At 47.6% G+C, this 21,028-nt stretch overlaps 1 protein-coding gene across 2 annotated transcripts in view; it reads left to right on the top strand.

Annotated features, from left to right (window-relative positions):
• Nucleotides 1-3,575: 3,575 nt before the first annotated feature.
• Nucleotides 3,576-21,028, top strand: part of ABCC10 (ATP binding cassette subfamily C member 10) — a 37,949-nt gene continuing 20,496 nt past the window's right edge. The window contains exons 1-10 of one of the 2 annotated variants that reach the window (XM_036768904.1): nucleotides 3,576-3,622; nucleotides 4,459-4,630; nucleotides 6,758-7,982; nucleotides 8,347-8,574; nucleotides 11,123-11,279; nucleotides 13,475-13,584; nucleotides 14,068-14,147; nucleotides 15,804-15,975; nucleotides 17,702-17,800; nucleotides 18,285-18,474. In XM_036768904.1, the coding sequence (XP_036624799.1) occupies nucleotides 4,470-4,630; nucleotides 6,758-7,982; nucleotides 8,347-8,574; nucleotides 11,123-11,279; nucleotides 13,475-13,584; nucleotides 14,068-14,147; nucleotides 15,804-15,975; nucleotides 17,702-17,800; nucleotides 18,285-18,474 (2,422 nt within the window). In that variant the 5' untranslated portion in view covers nucleotides 3,576-3,622; nucleotides 4,459-4,469. Of the gene's footprint in view, nucleotides 3,623-4,458; nucleotides 4,631-6,757; nucleotides 7,983-8,346; nucleotides 8,575-11,122; nucleotides 11,280-13,474; nucleotides 13,585-14,067; nucleotides 14,148-15,803; nucleotides 15,976-17,701; nucleotides 17,801-18,284; nucleotides 18,475-21,028 lie in introns of those variants that run through there. The other variant, XM_036768905.1, reaches the window with a different exon arrangement.

The raw sequence follows: 21,028 nt of genomic DNA, 5'->3' as shown, positions 1-21,028 counted from the left end.
AGAGAGAGAGTTGGAGACAGACAGAGAAAGGGAGAGAGAGAGGAGAGAGAGTCAGAAACAGAGAAGGCCTTAGAGGATGATAGTGAGACTGTGAGCCCAAGAGACTGAAAGGATGAGTGATGCCTTCCACAGCAACAAGGAAGATCTAAAGAAGGGTGTGTTTGGTGGGAGAAAACGAGTTCTGGATTTATGTTAAATACGTTTGGCTTTTTCTGTGTGTGTGTGTATACTTATTTCCTTCCAAAGAAGTATAAGCTTCCAAAGGAAGGGATTTTTTTTCTTTTGGCCTTTGTATCTGTGGTGACTAGCATGGTTCATGGCATATAGTAGGTACTTAATAAATGCTTATTGAATAAATGCGTGAATAGGTGGGTCTACTCCCAGCCCTAGCATCTCGAGGAATCGGAGCCACCCTGGTGCTTTCCAGCAGTTCCCTAGCATGACAAAGGAGAGAGAAGGTCAGTTAGCCAGTCAACAAGTCTGAATTAATGGTCCCCAAGGTGTACAGTTTACCATCCTCTAGGCTAATTTGAGGAGGGAAGAGAGGTTGACTTCGGTCATCAAATATTTATTGAGTACTATGTGCCAGGGGTTGTGCTGGGTGCTGGGGATACACAGGCAAAATCAAGTTGATTGAAGGGCTGAAGAAGTTATGCTTCCTTTGCACTGGCCCATCAACATCTGAATAATAACATAACAATAATTACCATTGATAAAGTACTTTAAATTTTGCAAAGCACTTTATAAATACCTCATCTGATTCCCCACAACAATCTAGAATGGGGGTGCTATTATTGTCCCCGTTTTACAGACAAGGAAACTGAGGCAGGCAGTTAAGTGACTTGCCCAGGTTCAAATCTAGCCTCAGACACTTACTAACTTTGTGACCTTGGGTAAGTCCCTTTGCCCTGTTTGCCTCCGTTTCCTCATCTGTAAAATGAGCCGAAGAAAGAAATGGCAAATGACTCCAGTATCTTTGCCAAGAAAACTCCAAATAGGGTCATGAAGAGTCAGACACAACTGTACAACAAGAGTTGGATGACACCAGTGATAGCCAAAATGGTGTTAGGTATATGTATTTAGAGCTGTAGGGGACCTGAGGGGTTATTAAGCTCAACACCCTTCAATGATGATCCTTCAATAGAAACCTTCTTTTGATGGCCAGAAGCTGCCCACTTAACTTGGGGTTTACTGGCTAGATTCCTTCCTCCCTTCCCTCCCTCTCTCCTTCCTGTCCTCATTCCTTCCCTTCTTCCTTCCTTTATGGGCCACAATAGGTCCCTGCCCAAGCTCCACTTAATGGCTGTATTTTGGGCCCTTCTGGCTTAGAGTGAATGTCAGTGGTAACTGTTTCTCTTTGGAACAGCAACCCTGAGGGTCTTCCCCACCCAGCTTTATTTTTTTTCTCTTTTCTAATTGAAGGGGCCTATTCACTTGAATGGCCATTACCTCACTCTGAGTACATGAAAAGGCCTGAGATTAAAAGAGCCAAGGTCTCCCATTGCATCCTGGTGAATATTAGGTCACTGAACCCAGATGGCTCTGGAGGAGAAAGTGAGGCACAGCCCTCCCTCATTCAAATCAAAGTCAACTGCAAGTCATGTCATCATTTCCCTGATGTCATGGCCCTCTTTGAGAAGGAATGACAAATGCAACAACAATTAATGAGGATGAAAAAGGCATCAACATATCAATTTACCAGCTGATGGTAAATTGTTTAATTTGAAAAGGCCACAAGTCAAGAGGAAGGCCAAAGGAGAGTTAGGGCATGACTTTTTCTTTGCAGATGATTGTGCTCTCAATACAGCCAGCCTCAGCTCAGATGCAACAATGTATTTACCTGCTGCTTGTGCTAAATTTGGTCTTACAATTAACACCAAAAAAACAGAGGTTCTCCACCCTCCAGCATTGTACCATCCACCTATGAAACCACAGGTTACAGAAAATGGAGAAATTTTGAACTCGGAGGATAAGTTCATTAAAAATACTTGGCAATATATTTTCCAGGAATGAATACTTAGATGATGAGGTTGACTGCACACGTTGCCAGAGCTGGCTCAACGTTTGGGAGGCTGCAAAGGAAAGTGGGAGAGGAGGCATTAGGCTGCCTCCAAACTGAAGGTCTACAGAGCCATTGTGCTGACATCACTGTCGTGTGCTCATGAAACCTGACAATCTACCAGCGCCGTGCCAAGAAACTGAACTGCTTCCTTTTGAATTGTCATAGGAAAATTCTGAAGATCCCCTGACAAATATAAGGTTGTGGACCTTGAGGTCCTTTTTCAAACCAAGCTGCCAAGCATTCAAAGTCAACTGGAGAGAGTGAATTCCAACGGCCGGGGCATGTTGTTCCAATGCCAAACATATACCTAAAAGACTATTTTACCGAGAATTCACAACGCAAGCATTCACATGGAGGTCAGAAGAATCAATACAAGGATACTCTCAAGATCTCTCTGAAGAACTCTGGAATCAACTGTGAGACACAGGACCACCCACCATGGTGCGCCTGTATCAAGGAAGGCATTGTGCTCTATGAGCAGAATTGTGGGAGCTCAAAAAAAAAATTAGATGCGAAATTGAGAGACATCTCCACTCCAAATGTTTATATCCACTATTTGCGCCCAACCTATGGTACAGCCTTCCGAGCTGGTATTGGTCTGATCAGCCACTGTCGGACACGCTGTAACTTGACCCCAAAGTAGTGATACCGCTTTGGCCCTCGTCCAGAACGAAGGACAACAACCAGCCAAGTTCAACACCTTCATTTCACGGATGAGGAAACCGAGACTAAGCGAGTTGCGTGGGGTCATACAGAGCCCGTCTCCCTGGTTCCAGTTCCAACGCTCTGTCCACTGCAGCAAAGTGCCTCTGTTTACATGTAGATGGTGCCTTAACGCTGTCTGCAAAGCACAGAGATGATCTCATTTGAACTTCCCAACAAACTCCTTTTTCCTTTGGTCTGGACCAGTGATTTCATCTGCATAGTTGACTCCTGGATGTAGGTAGGGACTGCTTTTGCAAAGGCAGACTACAGTTGTTCTGCATTTTGTATTCTTTGCTTGGTCTGGGGGCACTAAGAGGTCTAGTAACCAGTGTGGGGGGCGGGGCCTTCTTGGCTCTGAGATCAGCTCTATGTCCATTAGGCTACCCGACCTCTCAGGACTTCTCCCTTCAGGTGTGAGCCAGTTTCGAGGGGGGCACAATTCCTCTGCGAGCTGCAGGGGAATTATGATCATTTGAGGAATAATTATCATTAGTTCCATTTATCAGATGAAAACACCGAGGTTCCCAGTTAAGTGTCAGAGGCAGGATTTCCACTCTGTCATCCCTGCCTGCAAGCTGATTGGGATCCCTTGGGATTCCCGAGATTGACCCCAGCGCCCAAAGGTCACCAGTTAAAAAAAAAAAAAAGGCCGCTTGCGGGCGCGCGCGCGCAGGGATGGGGGCGCGCGCGTAGGGATGGGGCGAGCGCGTGCGCGCACAGACTAGACCGGAGAGTCCGCGCGAGAAAGGCTGAGGCAAAGCGGGCTGGAGGGTCCTCCAGCCACCGGGGGCGCTCGTAACCAGGAAAGACCTAGTGCTTCGGTAATCCGAGCCCGGCTGGAAGCTCACTCCTCAGGTCAGGCGTTCCCGGACCTTGGGGGGGTGGGGGTGGGGGTGGGGAGAGGGTTCCCGGTAAAGAAGACCGTGCCGGAGGGAGCTTCCCCCTCCCCTTCCCTCTGAGGTACCGCGTGACCCCGGATCGGGCCGGAGGGCAAAGTCGGGGGAAAGTGGGGGAGGGAGAAAGGGAAGTGGGGCGGAGTGAGGCGGGGTAGCGGGGATGGGGAAGAGACCCGGCAGCGCTACGTAGTCTAGAGCCAGGGGAACTGGGTTCGAATCCCGGCTCTGCCACGTACTTCCTGGGCGATCTTGGGCAAATCGCTTAACTTTCCTGGGTTTCAGTTTACAATCAGTAACACGTGGCAGTTGTACCAAATGCCCCGTAAAATCCCTTTCAGTTCAGTGTGTGTGACACCCCAATACTCCTGCCCCCCAAGTTAACCTCCCATCCCCCCATGTGTGCCCCCATCTTCCCAATTTGTTCAGACCCCAGATCCTTCTAATTGATCCCTGAATCCCCCCCAACTCATGCCACCTCAAGCCCAGGCCTCCCCGGCACCCCAAATCTCTCAATCCTGGGTCTCCTTGACTCCCATAATCTGTAGCCCTTCCAGGAATCCCTGACCCCCATGATCCAGGGTTCCCTGTCAGCCTCTCCAGCCTGGGGCTCCCCGATATCTCTAGCCCCCTATTTATTCTCCCTTGAGCATCCCCCCAATTCTGGGCTACCTAGCCAACAACCTCCTAATGCGGGGGCCTCCTCGGGCTTCCCCTTGCCCATCACCCCATGGGGGATTGTCCTTTCTGCCCAGATTTCCAGCCTCTCTTCTAATCTCATTCCGCTCCTTTCCACAGGTGTAGCCAGGATGGAGAGGCTGTTGATAAAACTGTGTGATTCCAGCCCGGACGAGCCGTTCCCACTCTGGGAATCAGGCACTGTGGGACACTGCTTTACCCAGCTGGTGCTCGGCTCCCTGGCCCACGTACTGCTTGCCCTAATCAGTGCCTGCTACCTGGGCACTCCAAGGTGGGTAGAGAAAGGTGCATCCTCCTCCCTTTATCTCTACCCCCAACCCCTCCAGCATCCTTCTCTGCATTTCCACTACTCCTATCTTGTGTTGTTTCATGCTAAATTATTTCTTGCATTTGCAGCAGATTTGGGTGAAGCATTCGTTCCAGCTTTCTTTTCATTGCCTCAAAAATGTGCTTGCTTCTTTTTTGGGGGCGGGGGGGGAGCTCATCATGATAGTGATGTAGACTATCAGGCCAGTTTCTCATTAACGTAGCCCCAGTGCTCTTGAGCTAAGAATACTTTAGAATCTGACACACAGAGAAAGGCGATAGGTGAAAAAAGGGACAGGACAAAAACTGGATTCTGGCTAGCTGTGGACTCCCCCTAGCTCTTCATAAAAACTCCACGTAGAAGATAAAGTGACTCTCTGTGTCCTGAGGGGTAATGGGGTGGGCAGAATGGAACAGAGAAAGGAGATGAGAGAAGATCCCAAACTAAAGGCTGAGATCTCCTAGAGCCACAGCCCTTGATCTGGGGAGACTCTTCAGTCTTGAGAGGCAACTAGGCTCCCTTCTTCAGAAAGCTTCTAAACTTATGTTTGTCCTGACTTTAAGGAAGGGACCCTAAACCAATCAATCTATACTGGAGGTAGGGAAAGCTCTGCAAATTCTTTCTTTGAGTCTATGAAGATCATAGATTAATAATTGATGGAGGAGGACTTGAGAGGTCTCCCAATCAAATCCCTCAGGGTAAAGATGAGGAATTTTGGGGCTCGAGATTTTAGGTGCCTTGTCTAAGCTCACAGAGGTAGCTAAATTATTAAGTAGTAAAGCTGGGATTTGAACCAGCATCAGCTCTAGACTCAGTGCCTCTCTTCATTAATTTCTCAAATGGCCTGGCACATCAAAAAGATCAGAAGGTCAAAAATCTGAACTGACCCTCCACAGGGTATATAATGAAGTCGAGCATTTTGGGGTGCTTGCTGAAAAGAAATATGTAAAGCTCTCAAATGTAAATGTGGAGGGAAGGATTATAGTCTAATCCAGACCCGCACAATTTGGCAATAGGTTAGGGGCCAAAATTAAAATAGGCTAAACTGCTTTGGGCCATAGATAGGTTAGACTAGAGACAGACTGACTATGGTTGGCTACGCAGGTCACTGACATACAGGAGAGAGTAGCACTGGCAACCTTACATTTTTCTGCAGGCCACTCAAAATCCTTTGGCCACAAGCCGCCTGCAGGTCTGGTCTAATCGTTAGAACTGTGTGTATACTTTGTTCAGGGGTGCGTCTGTGTGTTGAAGTATGTGTAAATCAAAACACTGACCTATGCTTCAAATATCCTCGTTATGTTTGCCCTTCACAGGACCCCCTGAGTGAATTAAATCAGTCATTCAATAACTTTCATTAAGTGCCTACTATGTGTCAGGCTGGAGAGACAAAAAAAGGCATGAGATAGTCCCTGCCCTCAAGGAGTTTACTAGCTAATGGAGGAAACAACACGCCAACAAATACATACAAAGGAAGCTATATTCAGGATGAACATGAAATAATTAAGAGAGAAGGCTCTAGAATTAAGAGGGGTTGGAGGAAGGCTTTCTGTAGCAGGCGGGATTATATTGGGATTTAAAGGAAGCTGGAGTAGAGGAGGAAGAGCATTCCAGGCATGAAGGCCAGCCACAGAGCATGGTGGGAGCTGAGAGGTGAAATGTCTTGTAAAATGTAAAATTTACGTGCTGTGTAACTTAGGGCGTAAGTGGAGAAATGGAGTCTGGAGGCCTGGATTCCAGTGTTGGCTTTGCTACTCACGCTATGACCTTGGGGAAGCCCCTTTCTGGGATAAAGTTTCCTTCTGGGTGAAATGAAGGGGGTAGGATCAGATCCTCTCTCTGGCCCCTTCCAGATCTGGGATTTTCTGTTTTTTGAAGTTTTGCATATCAGGTTTTCTTCTGATTGAGTACAACTACATATCCAAGTTACAAGACAGTTTATTGAAGAGGACGGTTGGGTTAGAGACTGAGTTTATGAAGAGTAGACTGGGGTGAATCTTGGAAGGCTTTCCGGTAGAGGAGGCTTAAATGTAAAGTGCAAAAGATTACAGGTATTAACTTACCTCTTTGTCCCATCTCCAACTTCTCTAGGTATCCACACTCCACTCCACCTTGTAGCCCAGGTTGGCGTCTTAGACTTGTTGTCTCCTTCCTGTTGTCAATTCTTCCATTACTCGACCTGTTCCCGGCTGCTATCCCCTCGAAGTCAGTCCCTGGTCCTCTGGCATTAGAGGTGCTGGCAGGAGGTATCGCAACGATCGCCTGGATCACTCATAGCTTGGCACTCTGGGCATTGGCGCGGTCTCACCATAGACTTTCTCGTGGGCCTCTGATTTTGGCCCTGCCTGCCCTCCTGCCTGCCCCTGCCATGGTGCTGACCCTGCTGTGGCACTGTCAGCAAGGGACTCTCCTGACCCCGCTGCAGCTAGCACCCTTCTTCCGACTCTGCTTTGTAATCTTGCAGCTGACCATGCTTCTGGCCTATTTGCTGGGCTGGGCAGTGCCTGGCGACCAGAGGCAGCGAAGTTCTTGGGCCTCTGAAAGCCTCCTGCCTGAGCCACAGAGGCCGGAGATGTCTGAGGAGGGGGAGAGCTGGCTCTCATGCTTCTTCTACCTGTGGCTGGCTCCCCTACTGGCCCGGGGGGCCCGGGGACAACTCCAGCAACCTCAAGATACTTGCCTGCTGCCCTACAGGCTGCGGACAGCCTACGTTGCCCACCTCTTCAGGGCACACTGGAGGGAGCGGGCCAAGCTGTGGCAGGTCCTGTATAGAGCTTTTGGGCAACGCTACCTCACATTAGGACTCCTGAAGCTGGCAGGGACCCTTCTGGGCTTCTCAGGTCCTTTGCTTCTTTCACTGCTGGTTGGTTTCTTGGAGAACGAACAGGAGCCACTGAGTCAAGGAGTGCTCTATGCAGTGGGACTTGCAGGTGGGGCAGTTCTGGGTGCTCTGCTGCAGAACCAGTATGGGTATGAGTTGAAGAAGGTGGCATTACAGGCTCGAGGAGCTGTGCTGGGGGCTGTGTACCATAAGACCCTCCGACTGGGGCCAAATCGCCCTTCTGCTGGTGAGGCAGTGAACCTCCTAGGCACCGATTCTGAGCGGCTGCTTAACTTTGCTAATAGTTTCCATGAAGCCTGGGGCCTGCCCCTGCAGCTGTCCATCACCCTCTACCTGCTCTACCAGCAGGTAGGCCTGGCCTTCCTAGGTGGGTTAGGCCTGGCGCTGCTGCTAGTGCCTCTTAACAAAGTGATTGCTAGCCGCATCTTGGCCAAGAACAAGTCTATGCTCCAGCACAAGGATGCACGAGTCAAGGTAAGGGGGCAAGACCTGTAGGCGATGCTGTCATGGTATAAATTGTTCTGCCTCCCCTCCTTCCCACCCACTTCCCTGGAATACTTTCATATTGGTAAGACTCCTCAGAGTGCTTTCTTTTCAATTATTTAGTGTGATCCTCATGACAGCTGTGAATGTCTGTACTCCCTGGCCAAAGCTTCTTGGCTTCCAGGTGCTCCACTAGCCCATGCCAACTTTATCCATGCTCACTGGCCTATATGTGGGATATAGTGTGCCTTCTGGAAGCTCCAAGTGCTATCTGAACCGTGTAGTCTCTCCCTCTTCTTCCTCCCCAATTTGGATATCTCTTGACTTTTTGTGTGTCCTGTGACCCCATCTCCAGCTCATGACAGAGTTGCTCTGTGGTATCCGAGTCATCAAGTTCTGTGGGTGGGAGCAAACTCTTGCCTCTCGAGTGCAGAAACTCCGTGCTCAAGAACTTCAGCAGCTCCGCATCATCAAGTACCTGGATGCAGCCTGCGTGTACCTGTGGGCTGCACTACCTGTTGTCATCTCCATCGTCATCTTTATCACCTATGTCCTCATGGGCCACCAGCTTACTGCTACCAAGGTGAGGCTTTGGACATCGGAAGATCCAGTGTTGAAGGGGGAAGCGTGATGGGGAGCTATAGTTAATGTGCAAATGGCAGGGTCCTCCATGAGGGATTAAGTGTGAGTGAAGGTCAAGGTTCAGGAGATCTCAGGGAGTAGGATTTGGGGACTGAGAAGTGGGACAAAGTCCCCTTCTTACCTGCCTGGGGAGAATCCTGAAATGACTCTTCTCTTGTACTCATCTTATATATTAACTAATTGACAAAACAAGTCATTAAATTCCCGCAACCTCAGTTTCCTTTTTTTTTTAACATTGTATATTTTTATTTATTTTCTTAAGGACTTCCCAATTACATTTTTTAAGTTAATTTATTTATTTTTAGTTTTCAGCATTCACTTCCATAGTTTTAAATTTTCTCCCCTTCCCTCCTCTCCTCCCTCCCCAAGATGGTATGCCATGCAATAACGGGTTTACATATACATTCCTATTAAACACATTTTCGTATTAGTCATGTTGTATAGAAGAATTAGAAGGAATGAGAGGAACCATGAGAAAGAAAAAAAATAAAACAAAAAAGAAAATAGTCTGCTTCATCATGCATTCAGACTCCATAGCTCTTTCTCTGGATGTGGATGGCATTTTCCATCATGAGTCCTTTGGAATTGTTTTAGGACCTTGCATTGCTGAGAAGGGCTAAGTCTATCAAAGTCAGTCATCACACACTGAGGCTGTTACTGTGTACAATGTTCTCCTGGTTCTACTCACTTCAGTCAGCATCAGTTTGTATAAGTCTTTCCAGGTTTTTCTGAATTCTGCCTGTTCATCATTTCTTATGGCACAATAGCATTGCATTACGTTCACATACCACAACTTGTATAGCCATTCCCCAGTTGATGGACATCCCCTCAATTTCCAGTTTTTGGCCACCACAAAGAGAGCTGCTCTAAATATTTTTGTACATGTGGGTCCTTTTCCCATTTTTATGATCTCTTTGGGATACAGACCTAGTATTGGTATTGCTGGCTCAAAGGTATACATGGTTTTATAGACCTTTGGGCATAGTTCCAAATTGCTCTCCAGAATGGCTGGATCATGAACCTCAGTTAATAATGATGATAACAAATGGAGAAGCAAACAGCAAAGAACTCCAGTATCTTTGCCAAGAAAACCCCAAATGGACTCCTGAAGAGTCAAACATTACTGAAACATCTGAACAACAGCAGATTATTATTACTAATAATGCTTATTAATAATATTTCATCAAATATTATTATTAATTATTACAAATAACTAGCATTTATATCGTGTCCACCATGCACCAAATATTGTTCTGAGTTCTTTACAAATATTATGTCATTTGATCTGCACAGCAACCTCATGGGGTAGGTGCTGCTACTACCCTCACTTTATAGTTGAGGAAACTGAGGCAGACAGTAGTTAACTGACTTGCATTTAATAGTATTTTTTTTCCAATTACATATAGTTTTCAACATTCATTTTTGTAAGATTTCAAGTTCCAAATTTTTCTACCTCCCTTCCCTTCCCTCTCCCCAAGACAGCGAGCAATCTGATATAGTTTATACATGTGCAGTCATGTTAAACATAAAGTGACTTACCTAAAGTCACGGAGCTAGTAAGTATCTGGGGCTGGATTTGAACTCACATCTTCCTGACACCAAGCCCAGTACTCTATCCACTGTACCACCTAGCTTCTTTCTTCATCTTTAAATTGAAAGTATTGTAATCAACGAATGAATGACATTTATGCAATACCTACTGTGTGCCAAGCATTGTGATAAAGATACAGATATAAAAAATAAAGACAGTCTCTGCCCTCAGAGCTTATAATCAAAGGATAAAGCAGACAGCACAAAAGGGGGAATGTTGGCCAGGGAAGGGGAATTCAGTTCTGAAATTTTGGAGGTGGTATGGCCTTAAAGGAATTGATTGGCACATTCCATTCTAGGAAGAATGGAAGATTTGATTTGATCATGGGTTCATGATTCCAGAAAGGGCGGGGTGGGTTGGAGGGGAGAGGAGGAGAGAAGCAATCACTAATCAAGGGAGTGAAGTGGCACAGAGGATAGAGCACTGGCCTTGAAGTCAGGAGAACCTGAGTTCAAATACAGCCTCAGACACTTACTAGCTGCATGACCCTGGGCAAGTTACTTAACCCTGATTGCCTAAAAAAATAGGAGAGACAAAGTAGGGTCCCCAAAGGCTCCAGTTTCTCCAGGATAGGAAAGTAGCTGGCCAGGCCACAGAAGACTCAGGACCAGATGATTACTAAGGATCCTTCTGTCTTTGACTTCTCTGGTACTGTGACTTGCTAATTCTATGACTTGGATATCTCAAGGGAATGGACTTAGTATTCCTAAATTTTTAGGATTAGGGGCAACTCCTGCTCAGATGGTTAGTCAAGACCTTCTTGGGGTCACTGCTGAGTAGGCCCCTTTTTTTTCCTTTACCACCCACAGTAATACTTTATAATTGGGAGGGTTTCACTGTATAGCTTTGACCCTGGACTGTGGGTAACACTACCTCTTCTTGTCCGTTTTCCTCCAAGGTATTCACGGCTTTGGCACTGGTTGGCATGCTCATCCTCCCCCTCAACAGTTTTCCCTGGGTGATCGGTGGGCTTCTGGAAGCCACGGTGTCTCTGGAGCGCCTGCAGCGCTTCCTCGACCTCCCAGACCATGACCCTCAGGCCTACTACAGTCCAGGTATTGTGGAGAAGACAAAAGAGTATGGGGTGAGGGGATAATAGTACCTGCTACCAGGCAATGGGGCTGACAGCTGCTGAGAACAGGCAAAATTTGATTACCACTGGGAATTTGGGGTTGAACCTAGTGGAGGTAAGAGGTGCCATTCCTCTGACAAGAGATGGTTATGGTACCTGCTGGCTTCATCCTAGTCTCAGATTTGGTTTTTTTTTTTTCTTTCTGGCTGCTTGCAGTATTTTCTCCTTGATCTGGGAGCTCTGGAATTTGGTGACAATATTCTTAGGAGTTTTCTTTTGGGGATCTTTTTCAAGAGGCAATTGGTGGATTCTTTCAATTTCTATTTTACCCTCTGGCTCTAGAATATCAGGGCAGTTCTCCTTGATAATTTCTTGAAAGATGATATCTAGGCCCTTTTTTTGATCATGGCTTTCAGGTAGTCCAATAATTTTAAAATTATCTCTCCCGGATCTATTTTCCAGGTCAGTGGTTTTTCCAATGAGATATTTCACATTGTCTTCCATTTTTTCATTCCTTTGGTTCTGTTTTATAATATCTGGATTTCTTATCAAGTCACTAGCTTCCACTTGCTCCAATCTAATTTTTAAAGTAGTATTTTCTTCAGTGGTTTTTTGGACCTCCTTTTCCGTTTGGCTAATTCTGCCTTTCAAGGCATTCTCCTCATTGGCTTTTTGGAGCTCTTTTGCCATTTGAGTTAGTCTATTTTTTAAGGTGTTGTTTTCTTCAGTATTTTTTTGGGTCTCCTTTAGCCAGTCATTGACTTGTTTTTCATGGTTTTCTCACATCACCCTCATTTCTCTTCCCAATTTTTCCTCTACTTCTCTAACTTGCTTTTCCGAATCCTTTTTGAGCTCTTCCATGGCCTGAGACCAGTTCATGTTTTTCTTGGAGGCTTTTGATGTAGGCTCTTGGACTTTGTTGACTTCTTCTGGCTGTATGTTTTGGTCTTCTTTGTCACCAAAGAAAGATTCCAAAGTCTGAGTCTGAATCTGAGAGCGTTTTCGCTGCCTGTTCATGTTCCCAGCCAGCTACTTGACCCTTGAGTTTTTCGTTGGGGTATGACTGCTTGTAGAGTAGAGAGTACTTTGTCCCAAGCTTGAGGGGCTGTGCTGTTGTTTTCAGAGCTATTTCTACACAGCAAGCTCTGCCACGTCAGCACTCTTCCTCCTCCAAGAACCACCAACTCAGACCATGACTCAGATCGAAGCAGGCTCTGCACTCCTGCCGTGATCTGCCACTTAATTCCTCCCATCAGGTGGGCCTGGGGCCAGAAGCAACTGCAGCTGGCGCTCTGGAAGCAGCCTCAGAGCTGCACCACCTCCTGGGGTGGTGGCCCACAGTGAACTCTTTTCACTCTGTCCCCACAGTTTTTCCCACTAACCTTCTCTGTTGTCTTTGGTGTTTGTGGGTTGAGAAGTCTGGTAACTGCTGCAGCTCACTGGTTCAGGGCATTATGGCCCGTTCCTCCCGGCTTCTCGTCTGGTTGGTCCTGGCGCAGCCCATGCTGGGCTCTGCTCCCAGCTCCATGTGTGATAGACCTTATGCAGGCTGTCCTGGGCTGGAGCCCTGCTTCCCTCCACTATTTCGTGGGTTCTGCAGCTCTACAATTTGTTCAGAGCCATTTTTTATCAGTGTTTGGAGGGTCCTGGGGGAGAGCTTTAGGCAAGTCCCTGCTTTCCAGCTGCCATCTTGGCTCCACCCCCTCCTCCTAGTATCAGATTTGTAACTGTGGAGTGGTCAATGAAAGGGGGAACAGCAATTGACTTAAGAGTCAGGAGATCTGAGCCTGCTCTGAATCCTTGCCACTGACTCCGGGCCTGTTTTCCCATCTGTAAAAATGGGAATCAGTTCTGTATCATCCTGTTAGAATCAAATAAGGTAAGAAATATGAAAGTACTCTGAAGACTATGGAGTACTGTATGAACAGCAGTTATGCTGGGAGCCTGGGGGAGCGGGGCGGGAATGCTGGCTAGATCGGGCAGGTCATTTAGGCAGGATGGAGCTGACCCCCATCAGTCAGGGGAGTCACAACCGACCTACCTTCTTTGCTTCCTCCTTTTCTTGTCCCTACTCCTAGAGTGAGGATGAATAGGAGGCTACGGACTGGGTTTAGTGTCAGGCAGATTATGTGTGGGTGGGGAACCTAACTCCAGTTACAGCCTTCCCTTTCCCTTCAGATCCCCCCGCAGAACCACTAACAGTGCTGGAGCTCCATGAAGCCAGGTTCTCCTGGGACCCCACTGGAACAGGCTTGGAGACCTTCATCACTCACCTCAAAGTGAAGAAGGTCAGTGAGTCAGCTCCTTGTCCTAAGCCTACCCTGAGTGGAAATCCCTGGACTGAACACTCTGGTAATTCCCAGTTTTGCTGAGAGTGGAGGAAAGAAAAATGGTTCTTATTCTCAGAAACAGAGCTTGATGATTCTTCAATTTCAGACTTCAGGTTATTTCCAATTTGATCAAGGAAGCAGAAGAAATTTGGTTCTGGCCTTTAGAGGGCTTCTAGTCAAATGGAAAAGACAGGACAGAGTTATAGACACAGAAATAGAAAATAAGGTCACAACTAATGAAAGCCAGGTAGCTCTAAAGATGTGGTCTTTATAAATGCTCATCTTTTTTCCTGGAAGACTTTTAGGAATATGATTGACCTTTATTTTACTGGAATAACATAGGGCTAGAGGGGATACCATCGGGGTGTCTGGGAGGGGGCAAGGGGGCTACCCCTTCAGCAGCCCCCAGGCTTGCTGGTCACTAGTGGACATTTCTTTCAGGGTTCGCTGGTGGGCATCGTGGGGAAGGTTGGCTGTGGAAAGAGCTCTCTCCTGGCTGCTATCTCTGGGGAGCTCCACAGGTAACCTCCTCAGAGCCCCAGACGCCTCTCCCCCAACCCAGTGCCAGGCTCCGGCTCTTCTTCCTCTGCCACCCTCTCCACTCCCCTCACTCTCCCCACTTAACTCCTCCATCCTGCTCCCCATCTTGTCTTGCATGCCAGATTGAGGTGAGAAGGTGACTGACTGGAACAGGCCAGCACAAGGTGTAAGAACTTCTAGGGGAAGCAGATGGAAGGGGGAGGGGGAGGATGTGAGATGCCAGTATTAAATGTGGAGAAAGGGTAGGAGAACCGTAGGTGGGCCCAGTTTCTCTTCCCTTTCTCTTCTCCATTCCCTTGGGCAAGACACTCATTATTCCATTTGAAGTGAAATTTAATTGTGGGTGGGAAGGTGTTTTAGAAATGGAAATATAGGGCAGGACCGCTGTCAGTATTACTGATATTTTTCAAGCTCATCCTGTGAAGAAAGGGGCTAGTTGAGATTGGAGGACAGAAAATGAAATAGGATTATTCCTCTGGCCTCAGCAGAGGATAAAAGTCCAGTTAGCAAGAAGCAGACTGATGCTCAAAATGTAAAGTTAGACACGTACAAATGATGTCTGGATGGATGCGGCCTATAGATGTGAAGATAACGCCCCCAGGCTGGTTGCTCTCTGCATTGAGCTTTTTCTTCAGTAGGAGGATGAGCCGAATGACTCCAATTCAATAAATACTTATTTCATAAGTACTTATCTGTGTTAAGATGCAAAGTAATATCCCACCCTGCTGTCCTCTCTCTGCAATCACGTGGCAGTCAGTGGTCATCAGGGCCAAATCCTTGGTCAGAGAGCAGCTTCTCCCTGTGTGTGCAAGGCTGACTGACCAAGCCAGAGCCCACAATCTGGGCATTACTTGAGTTACCTTCTAACCAGCCATTCTGTGGGGCATCATCGCCGCTGGGATAGGGAAGAGTAGGAACCCACTAGTACCCACTCTGTTACAAATATCTCGTCTGATCCTCACATCATACACCTCTGTAAGGCATGTGCTGTTGTTATGGTTGAGGAAACTGAGGCAAACAGAGATTAAGTGACCCGCCCAGGGTCGCACAGCTAGCATCTGGAGACATATTTGAACTCTGGTCTTCTTGATTCCAGGCCTAGTACTCTATCCATAGAGCCGCCTAGCTGCCTCTAAGGCAAACAGAGGTTAAAGGACCTGCCCAGTCAGATCTTCCTGACTGCAGGCCCAGTGCTCTATCCAGCCTCACCAACTGCTTCTAATATAAGGGACTGATGTATGGCTAGATAGAGGGCAACGTGATCCAGTGGAAAAGGTGCTGAATTAGGAGTCTGAGGACTTGGGGTTTGAACTTCAGCTCTACCACTGTCTCCTGTGTGACCTTGGGTAAGACATTCCAGGAAAATCTTCTTAGAGGAAAAGGATTTGGGACAGCTAGGTGGCCCGGTGGATGGAGTACTGGCCCTGGAGTCAGGAGGACCTAAGTTTGAATCCAGCCTCACACACTTACTAGCTGTGTGACCCTGGGCGAGTGACTTAACTCAGATTTCCTCCAAAAAGGAGAGAAGAAAAGGATTTAGAATTGAAATTTGGACAAGTATGGTAGGACCCAGAAGGGAGTAGTTGTTCATGTTTCATTCCTCCTCCTCCACCCACACCAATCCTGACTTCCTGCAGGTTAAATGGTCAGATTGCAGTAGCTGGGAGGTGTGAAGGCTTTGGTCTGGCCACCCAGGAACCTTGGATCCAGTTTGCCACCATTCGGGACAACATCCTCTTTGGGAAGGCATTTGATGCTCATCTCTATTGGAAGGTGTTAGAGGCCTGTGCCCTCCACGATGACCTTGCTGTGAGTTGTGCTCAACCCCTGATAACTTCTTTCTTCTCTAGGAAGGGACTCCCCCAGCCCCATCCCTCTCCCTGAAGGTACTGCCACCAGACTCACCATGGGGCTCAGGGAAGTAAGGTGGGCATTTGGGTGTCTCATGTGCCACAGCATGAGTATTTCTGGCACCATGGCATACAGACCCTCAGGGAGTTCTGCTCAGCTTGCTTGACTGTTCTTGCAGGGGACACTCACTCCAGGTGAGGCTAGGAAGTGCCAGGGCCTCCCTAGGGAGGTGGGGCCAAGCTCTTAAGATTTTTCTGAGATGGCGGGAGAGGAGAAGGGTAAACTCCAGAACTCTCCCATGACCCTCCCCTCATCACCTTGTTATATCCCCAGGAGCTCTAGGGCTGCTATCCTTATCACCCTTCCCCTGGACGAGCCTGAAAGCTCTCCAGGACTGGAGGAAATAGGATGTGTCTATTCCTAGCAGGGCAGGTGCTTTGACTACAGGGTATCCCATGCCTGTGGGCACAGGCTCTGCTGGCCATGTGACCTGGGACAAATCACTTTGCATGTGTTGTTGATCTGCATTGGTTCCAGTGAAGTTACAGAAAAAACCAAAAAGGCAGGCTTTATAATCAGAGAACCTAATTTCAAATCTCACTCCTAACTACAAATATTATCTCCCTTTCACAAATGGAGATTTGTTTGTTTTTGAAGAGGACCCGATGACATCATGGGTGATGTCTTGATTTGTGCGTGAATTGGATTAAAGTGAGCCAAGGCCATGCAAAGCCATCAGCCTCACTCTTTCGTCCTGAGTCCACTGGCAAGACAAAGATGACTGGTGATGACCTAGAAAACCTTGGTGTCTTCAGTGTCTGACCAAATTCTAAGCACCCCACAGTGCCTGCTCTGGCCATCTTCGTGGCTGTTGGAATAAATTGTTCGCGTAAGCCTGTTTGGCCAGGGGAAGCCTTCACATGCTTAGGGTAGACCCCCACTAACCCACCAACAGGTCTGAGTCCTGTCAGTTACCCTCCAGCTGGTTTAGCCCACCTGTGAAGATGGTTTACCAGGGTGTGGCTGATGCACATGCTAAGGCTTCTTGGAGCCACATGTGAGAGTTGAGTGACAGGTGGACACCAGGGGTCGATGAGCAGCCCTGAAAAGGACTCAGCAAACCTTCATAGGGTATTCAGAGAAGACTAGCACAAATGAGTAATTGGAGGCTCAGGGAAGTTAGATGAGTTTCCTAGAGTTACATAGCTTGTAAGTAATCAGAAGTAGGTTTTTAGCATAGAAGAGGGTCTTTCCTGACCTGTGGAATAAAGCAGCTTACATTTCTGTCAAGCACTTTTAATGTTTACAAAGCACCTTTCACATGGGATATATCTCCTTTGATACTAATGGCAGCTCTGTGAGCAAGGCAAGTATTGATCCTGTGGATGCTTGCATGGATCTCTCACGTCATCATTGTGGGCACACCTTTTACTGGTGCAAATCTCAGCACATCCATGTCTTCTTATCGCATGTGCTTTGCTTTCATAATTTTCTATTCATCCTGCACAAAGAATATTTTCTATTCAGGTGGTATCTCATTTTACAAATAGGAAACAGAAAAATTTCAATGACTTGCTCAAGTTCACACAGCAAGATACAATAATTCTGAGACTCAGCTCTAGGCCTTATAACTCCAAATCTGTTGTGGTTATTTTTGTACTCCATCATGCTGTTTTGCTAACAGATCCTGCCTGATGGAGACCAGACAGAAGTGGGAGAGAAAGGTGTAACCCTCAGCGGTGGACAGAAAGCCCGCGTTGCCCTTGCTCGAGCTGCCTACCAGGTGAGCAGAGGACAGGAGAAGGTTGGGGTCTGGGAGGGCGTTGGTAGGCTTGAGAGGGACTGACAGACTGAGGTGGACAGAAGGGAGGTCCCTTCTCATCACCCAGCCCCCTCCTACTGTCTATTTTCTTTTACCTTTGGCAGCTGAATGGTAGCTCAGTGTCTGGCACATAGTAGGCACTTAATAAATCATAATTGTATGGAATTATACACATTATAAGGTTGGGAGGGGGTTTCCTAGACCCAGCAAAAGCTGAGTGCTGGCCCTAGGTCACTTAGCTATTCTCGACCATAAGGAGATCCTCTCAAGATTAAACCTCGCTTTCTTACTGCATTAGTGGCCCTTGTTCCCCTCGGTCTTTCTGTGGATAGGCCCCCTAGGAGGTTTTCAGAGGCCCTGTCCTTTGGGTCATTATCAGCCCCCCACCTTCACACATGGCTTCTGCCTTCACTTGGTGGCACCTCTTGCCATCCTCTCTCCCCAGGAGAACAAGCTCTACCTCTTGGATGATCCCTTGGCTGCTGTGGATGCTGATGTGGCCAACCATTTGCTGCATAAGTGTATTCTAGGCATCCTGGGACACACCACCCGGCTGCTCTGTACCCACCGAACAGAATACCTGGAGCAGGCTGATGTTGTGCTGTTGCTCGAGAGCGGGCGCATCATCCAAGCAGGTACGCTTGGAGTTGGGGGCAGATCAGTCCAGGGGTGGGTAGTACTTTAATATCAGCTTTCCTATCAGGCTGGAATTCAGTTCACCCAGTATTTCATGAGTGCATATCCTGTGCGAGGTGCTGAGGACTAAAAGACAAATATTTTAAAATAGTCCTTTGCTTTCTCTGTTGCTGTTTAGTCATTTTCAGTTGTGTCTGACTCTCCGTGACGCCATTTGGAGTTTTCTTGGCAAAGATACTGGAGCAGTTTGTCATTTCCTTTTCTAGCTCATTTTACAGATGAGGAAACTGAGGCAGACACAGTTAAGTGACTTGCCCAGGGTCACACAGCTAGTAAGTGTCTGAGGCTGGATTTGAACCCTGCATTGGGTTGTCTCCAGGCCCAGCGCTCTATCCACTGCATCACCTAGCTGCCCACCTGTTTGCCTTCTAGGAGCATGTCAATAGATGAGTAAATACAAGATAGTTTGAGGAAGGAGAGAATACTAACAACTGAGGTGATAAGGGATTGCCTCATGGAAGGAGTAATGCCTGAGTGACTGAGGCAGTAAGAGGTTAGAGAGGACATGGGATGTCCAAGCATGGGCACAGTGTGTACGAAGACAGCAGATGGGGTGGAATGCTGAGGCCAGGCAACGCTGAATAGACTGATGTCATTGGGAGCTAGAATGTGTGAAGAGGAGCGACGTCTAAAAAGGAGAGCCGGAGTCACATCATAAAGGTCTTCAGCTGCTGGACTGAGCAGTTTGTTTGATCTTAGCCACCGAAGGTCTGGAACAGATGAGTAACATGGTCAGATTGGTTCTTTAGGAAGATGAGGTGGGCAGCTGCGTGGAGGCTGGGTTGGAGAGGGGAGGAGACCAGAAGCAGGGAGACCAGCTAGGAAGCTCTTGCAGTAGGCTGAGAGAGAGGTGATGAGGGTCTGAAGTTCAGATTCTAAGCGATGATAATGGCTGTGTGAGTGGTGCTAAAGGGATGGAAGTGAGTGTTACTGTGAAGGCAGAAATGAGAAAACTGACAATTAACTGAGGGAAGGAAGAACAGAAAGGAGGGAAACAGGAGGAAAGGAAAGAAGGAGGGAGGGGGAAGGGCAGAAACGTCAGAATGAGGGAGAAAAAAAGGAACCATTTATTAATTATGTACTGTGTGCCAGGCACTGTGCCAAGTGCTTTACCCATGTTATCTCGTTTGATGCTCACAACAACCCAGTGAGGTGGTGCTATTCTCTGTTTTACAGTTGAGGAAACTGAGGCAGACACAGTTAAGTGACTTGCCCAGGGTCACACAGCTAATTAGTGTTTGAGACTGAATTTGAACTTAAGTCTTCCTGACTCTAGGCCCAGAATTCTATCCACTGTACCATCTGGTTGCCTAAGGTGAAGTGACTGAGTTGGGGAACCTAGCTAACCAGAGTGCTTGTGGCACCCTCAACATAGATAGGAAAGCTTGGAGAAAGCATAGGTTTAATGGGGATAATCATGAATTCTATTCTGGAAATGCTTATGAAACATTCAGATGAAGCTGTCCATCAAGTAATCGGTGACTGGCGACGTGAGACTAGAATTGAGAAAGAAACTAGGGTTGAATCACATTTGGGAATCATCTGTGTAGAAATAGTAGTTGAGATTACAGAGAGTGTAGAGAGGGGAGAGAAGAGGCCCCAGGAAAGAGCCTCGGAGGATGCTCAAAGCTGGAGAAACGATGCAGCAAAGAAAACTGAGAAGCTGTCCAACGGGCAGGAGGAGAGCCAGGAGGGGAACCAGGAGGAGAACCAGGAGGGGAACCAGGAGGGGAACCAGGAGGAGAACCAGGAGGGGAACCAGGAGGAGAAGAACCAGGAGGAGAACCAGGAGGGGAACCAGGAGGAGAACCAGGAGGGGAACCAGGAGGAGAACCAGGAGGGGAACCAGGAGGGGAACCAGGAGCGCCACAAAAGCCAAGGGAAGGAGAAGGGGAGTGAGGTCCGTAGCGTCAAAAACGGCTGAGAAATTATTGCTAATAGTCTTATATTCTTTCTTTTTTTGGAGGGGGAAAGGCAGGGCCATTGGGGTTAAGTGACTCACCCAAGGTCACACAGCTAGTAGGTGTATCAAGTGCCTTGAGGCTGTATTTGCACTCAGGTCCTCCTGATTCCAGGGCCGGTGCTCTACTCACTGCACCACCTAGCTGCCCCTTGTTAATATTGTGATAATCCTAACTAACATTTATGTGGCACTTACTGCGTGCCAGGCCTTGGGCTAAGTGCTTTGAAATTATCTCATTTGATCGTCGTAACAGCCTTGTGAGGGAGGGTTCTCTTATCGTCACCCCCTTTTACGTTTGGGGAAATGGGCGGACAGTGGCTAAGTGACTCGCCCAGGCTCACACAGCCAGTAAGTGGCTGAAGTTAGATTTGAACTCACATCCTCCTGACTCCAGGCCTGGCGCTCTATCCATTGCACCACCTAACTGCCCCAGGAAGGAGTGGGCATTGATCAAGAAAGATAAGGAATAAGGAAGGTTAGCAATGAAGAGATTGTTGGTAACCTCGAGGAATCGCCGGCACTCTGAGTTT

Source organism: Trichosurus vulpecula, chromosome 7, assembly GCF_011100635.1.
Source record: "Trichosurus vulpecula isolate mTriVul1 chromosome 7, mTriVul1.pri, whole genome shotgun sequence".
NCBI lineage: Eukaryota > Metazoa > Chordata > Mammalia > Diprotodontia > Phalangeridae > Trichosurus > Trichosurus vulpecula.
This window is presented reverse-complemented; position numbering and strand designations above follow the sequence as displayed.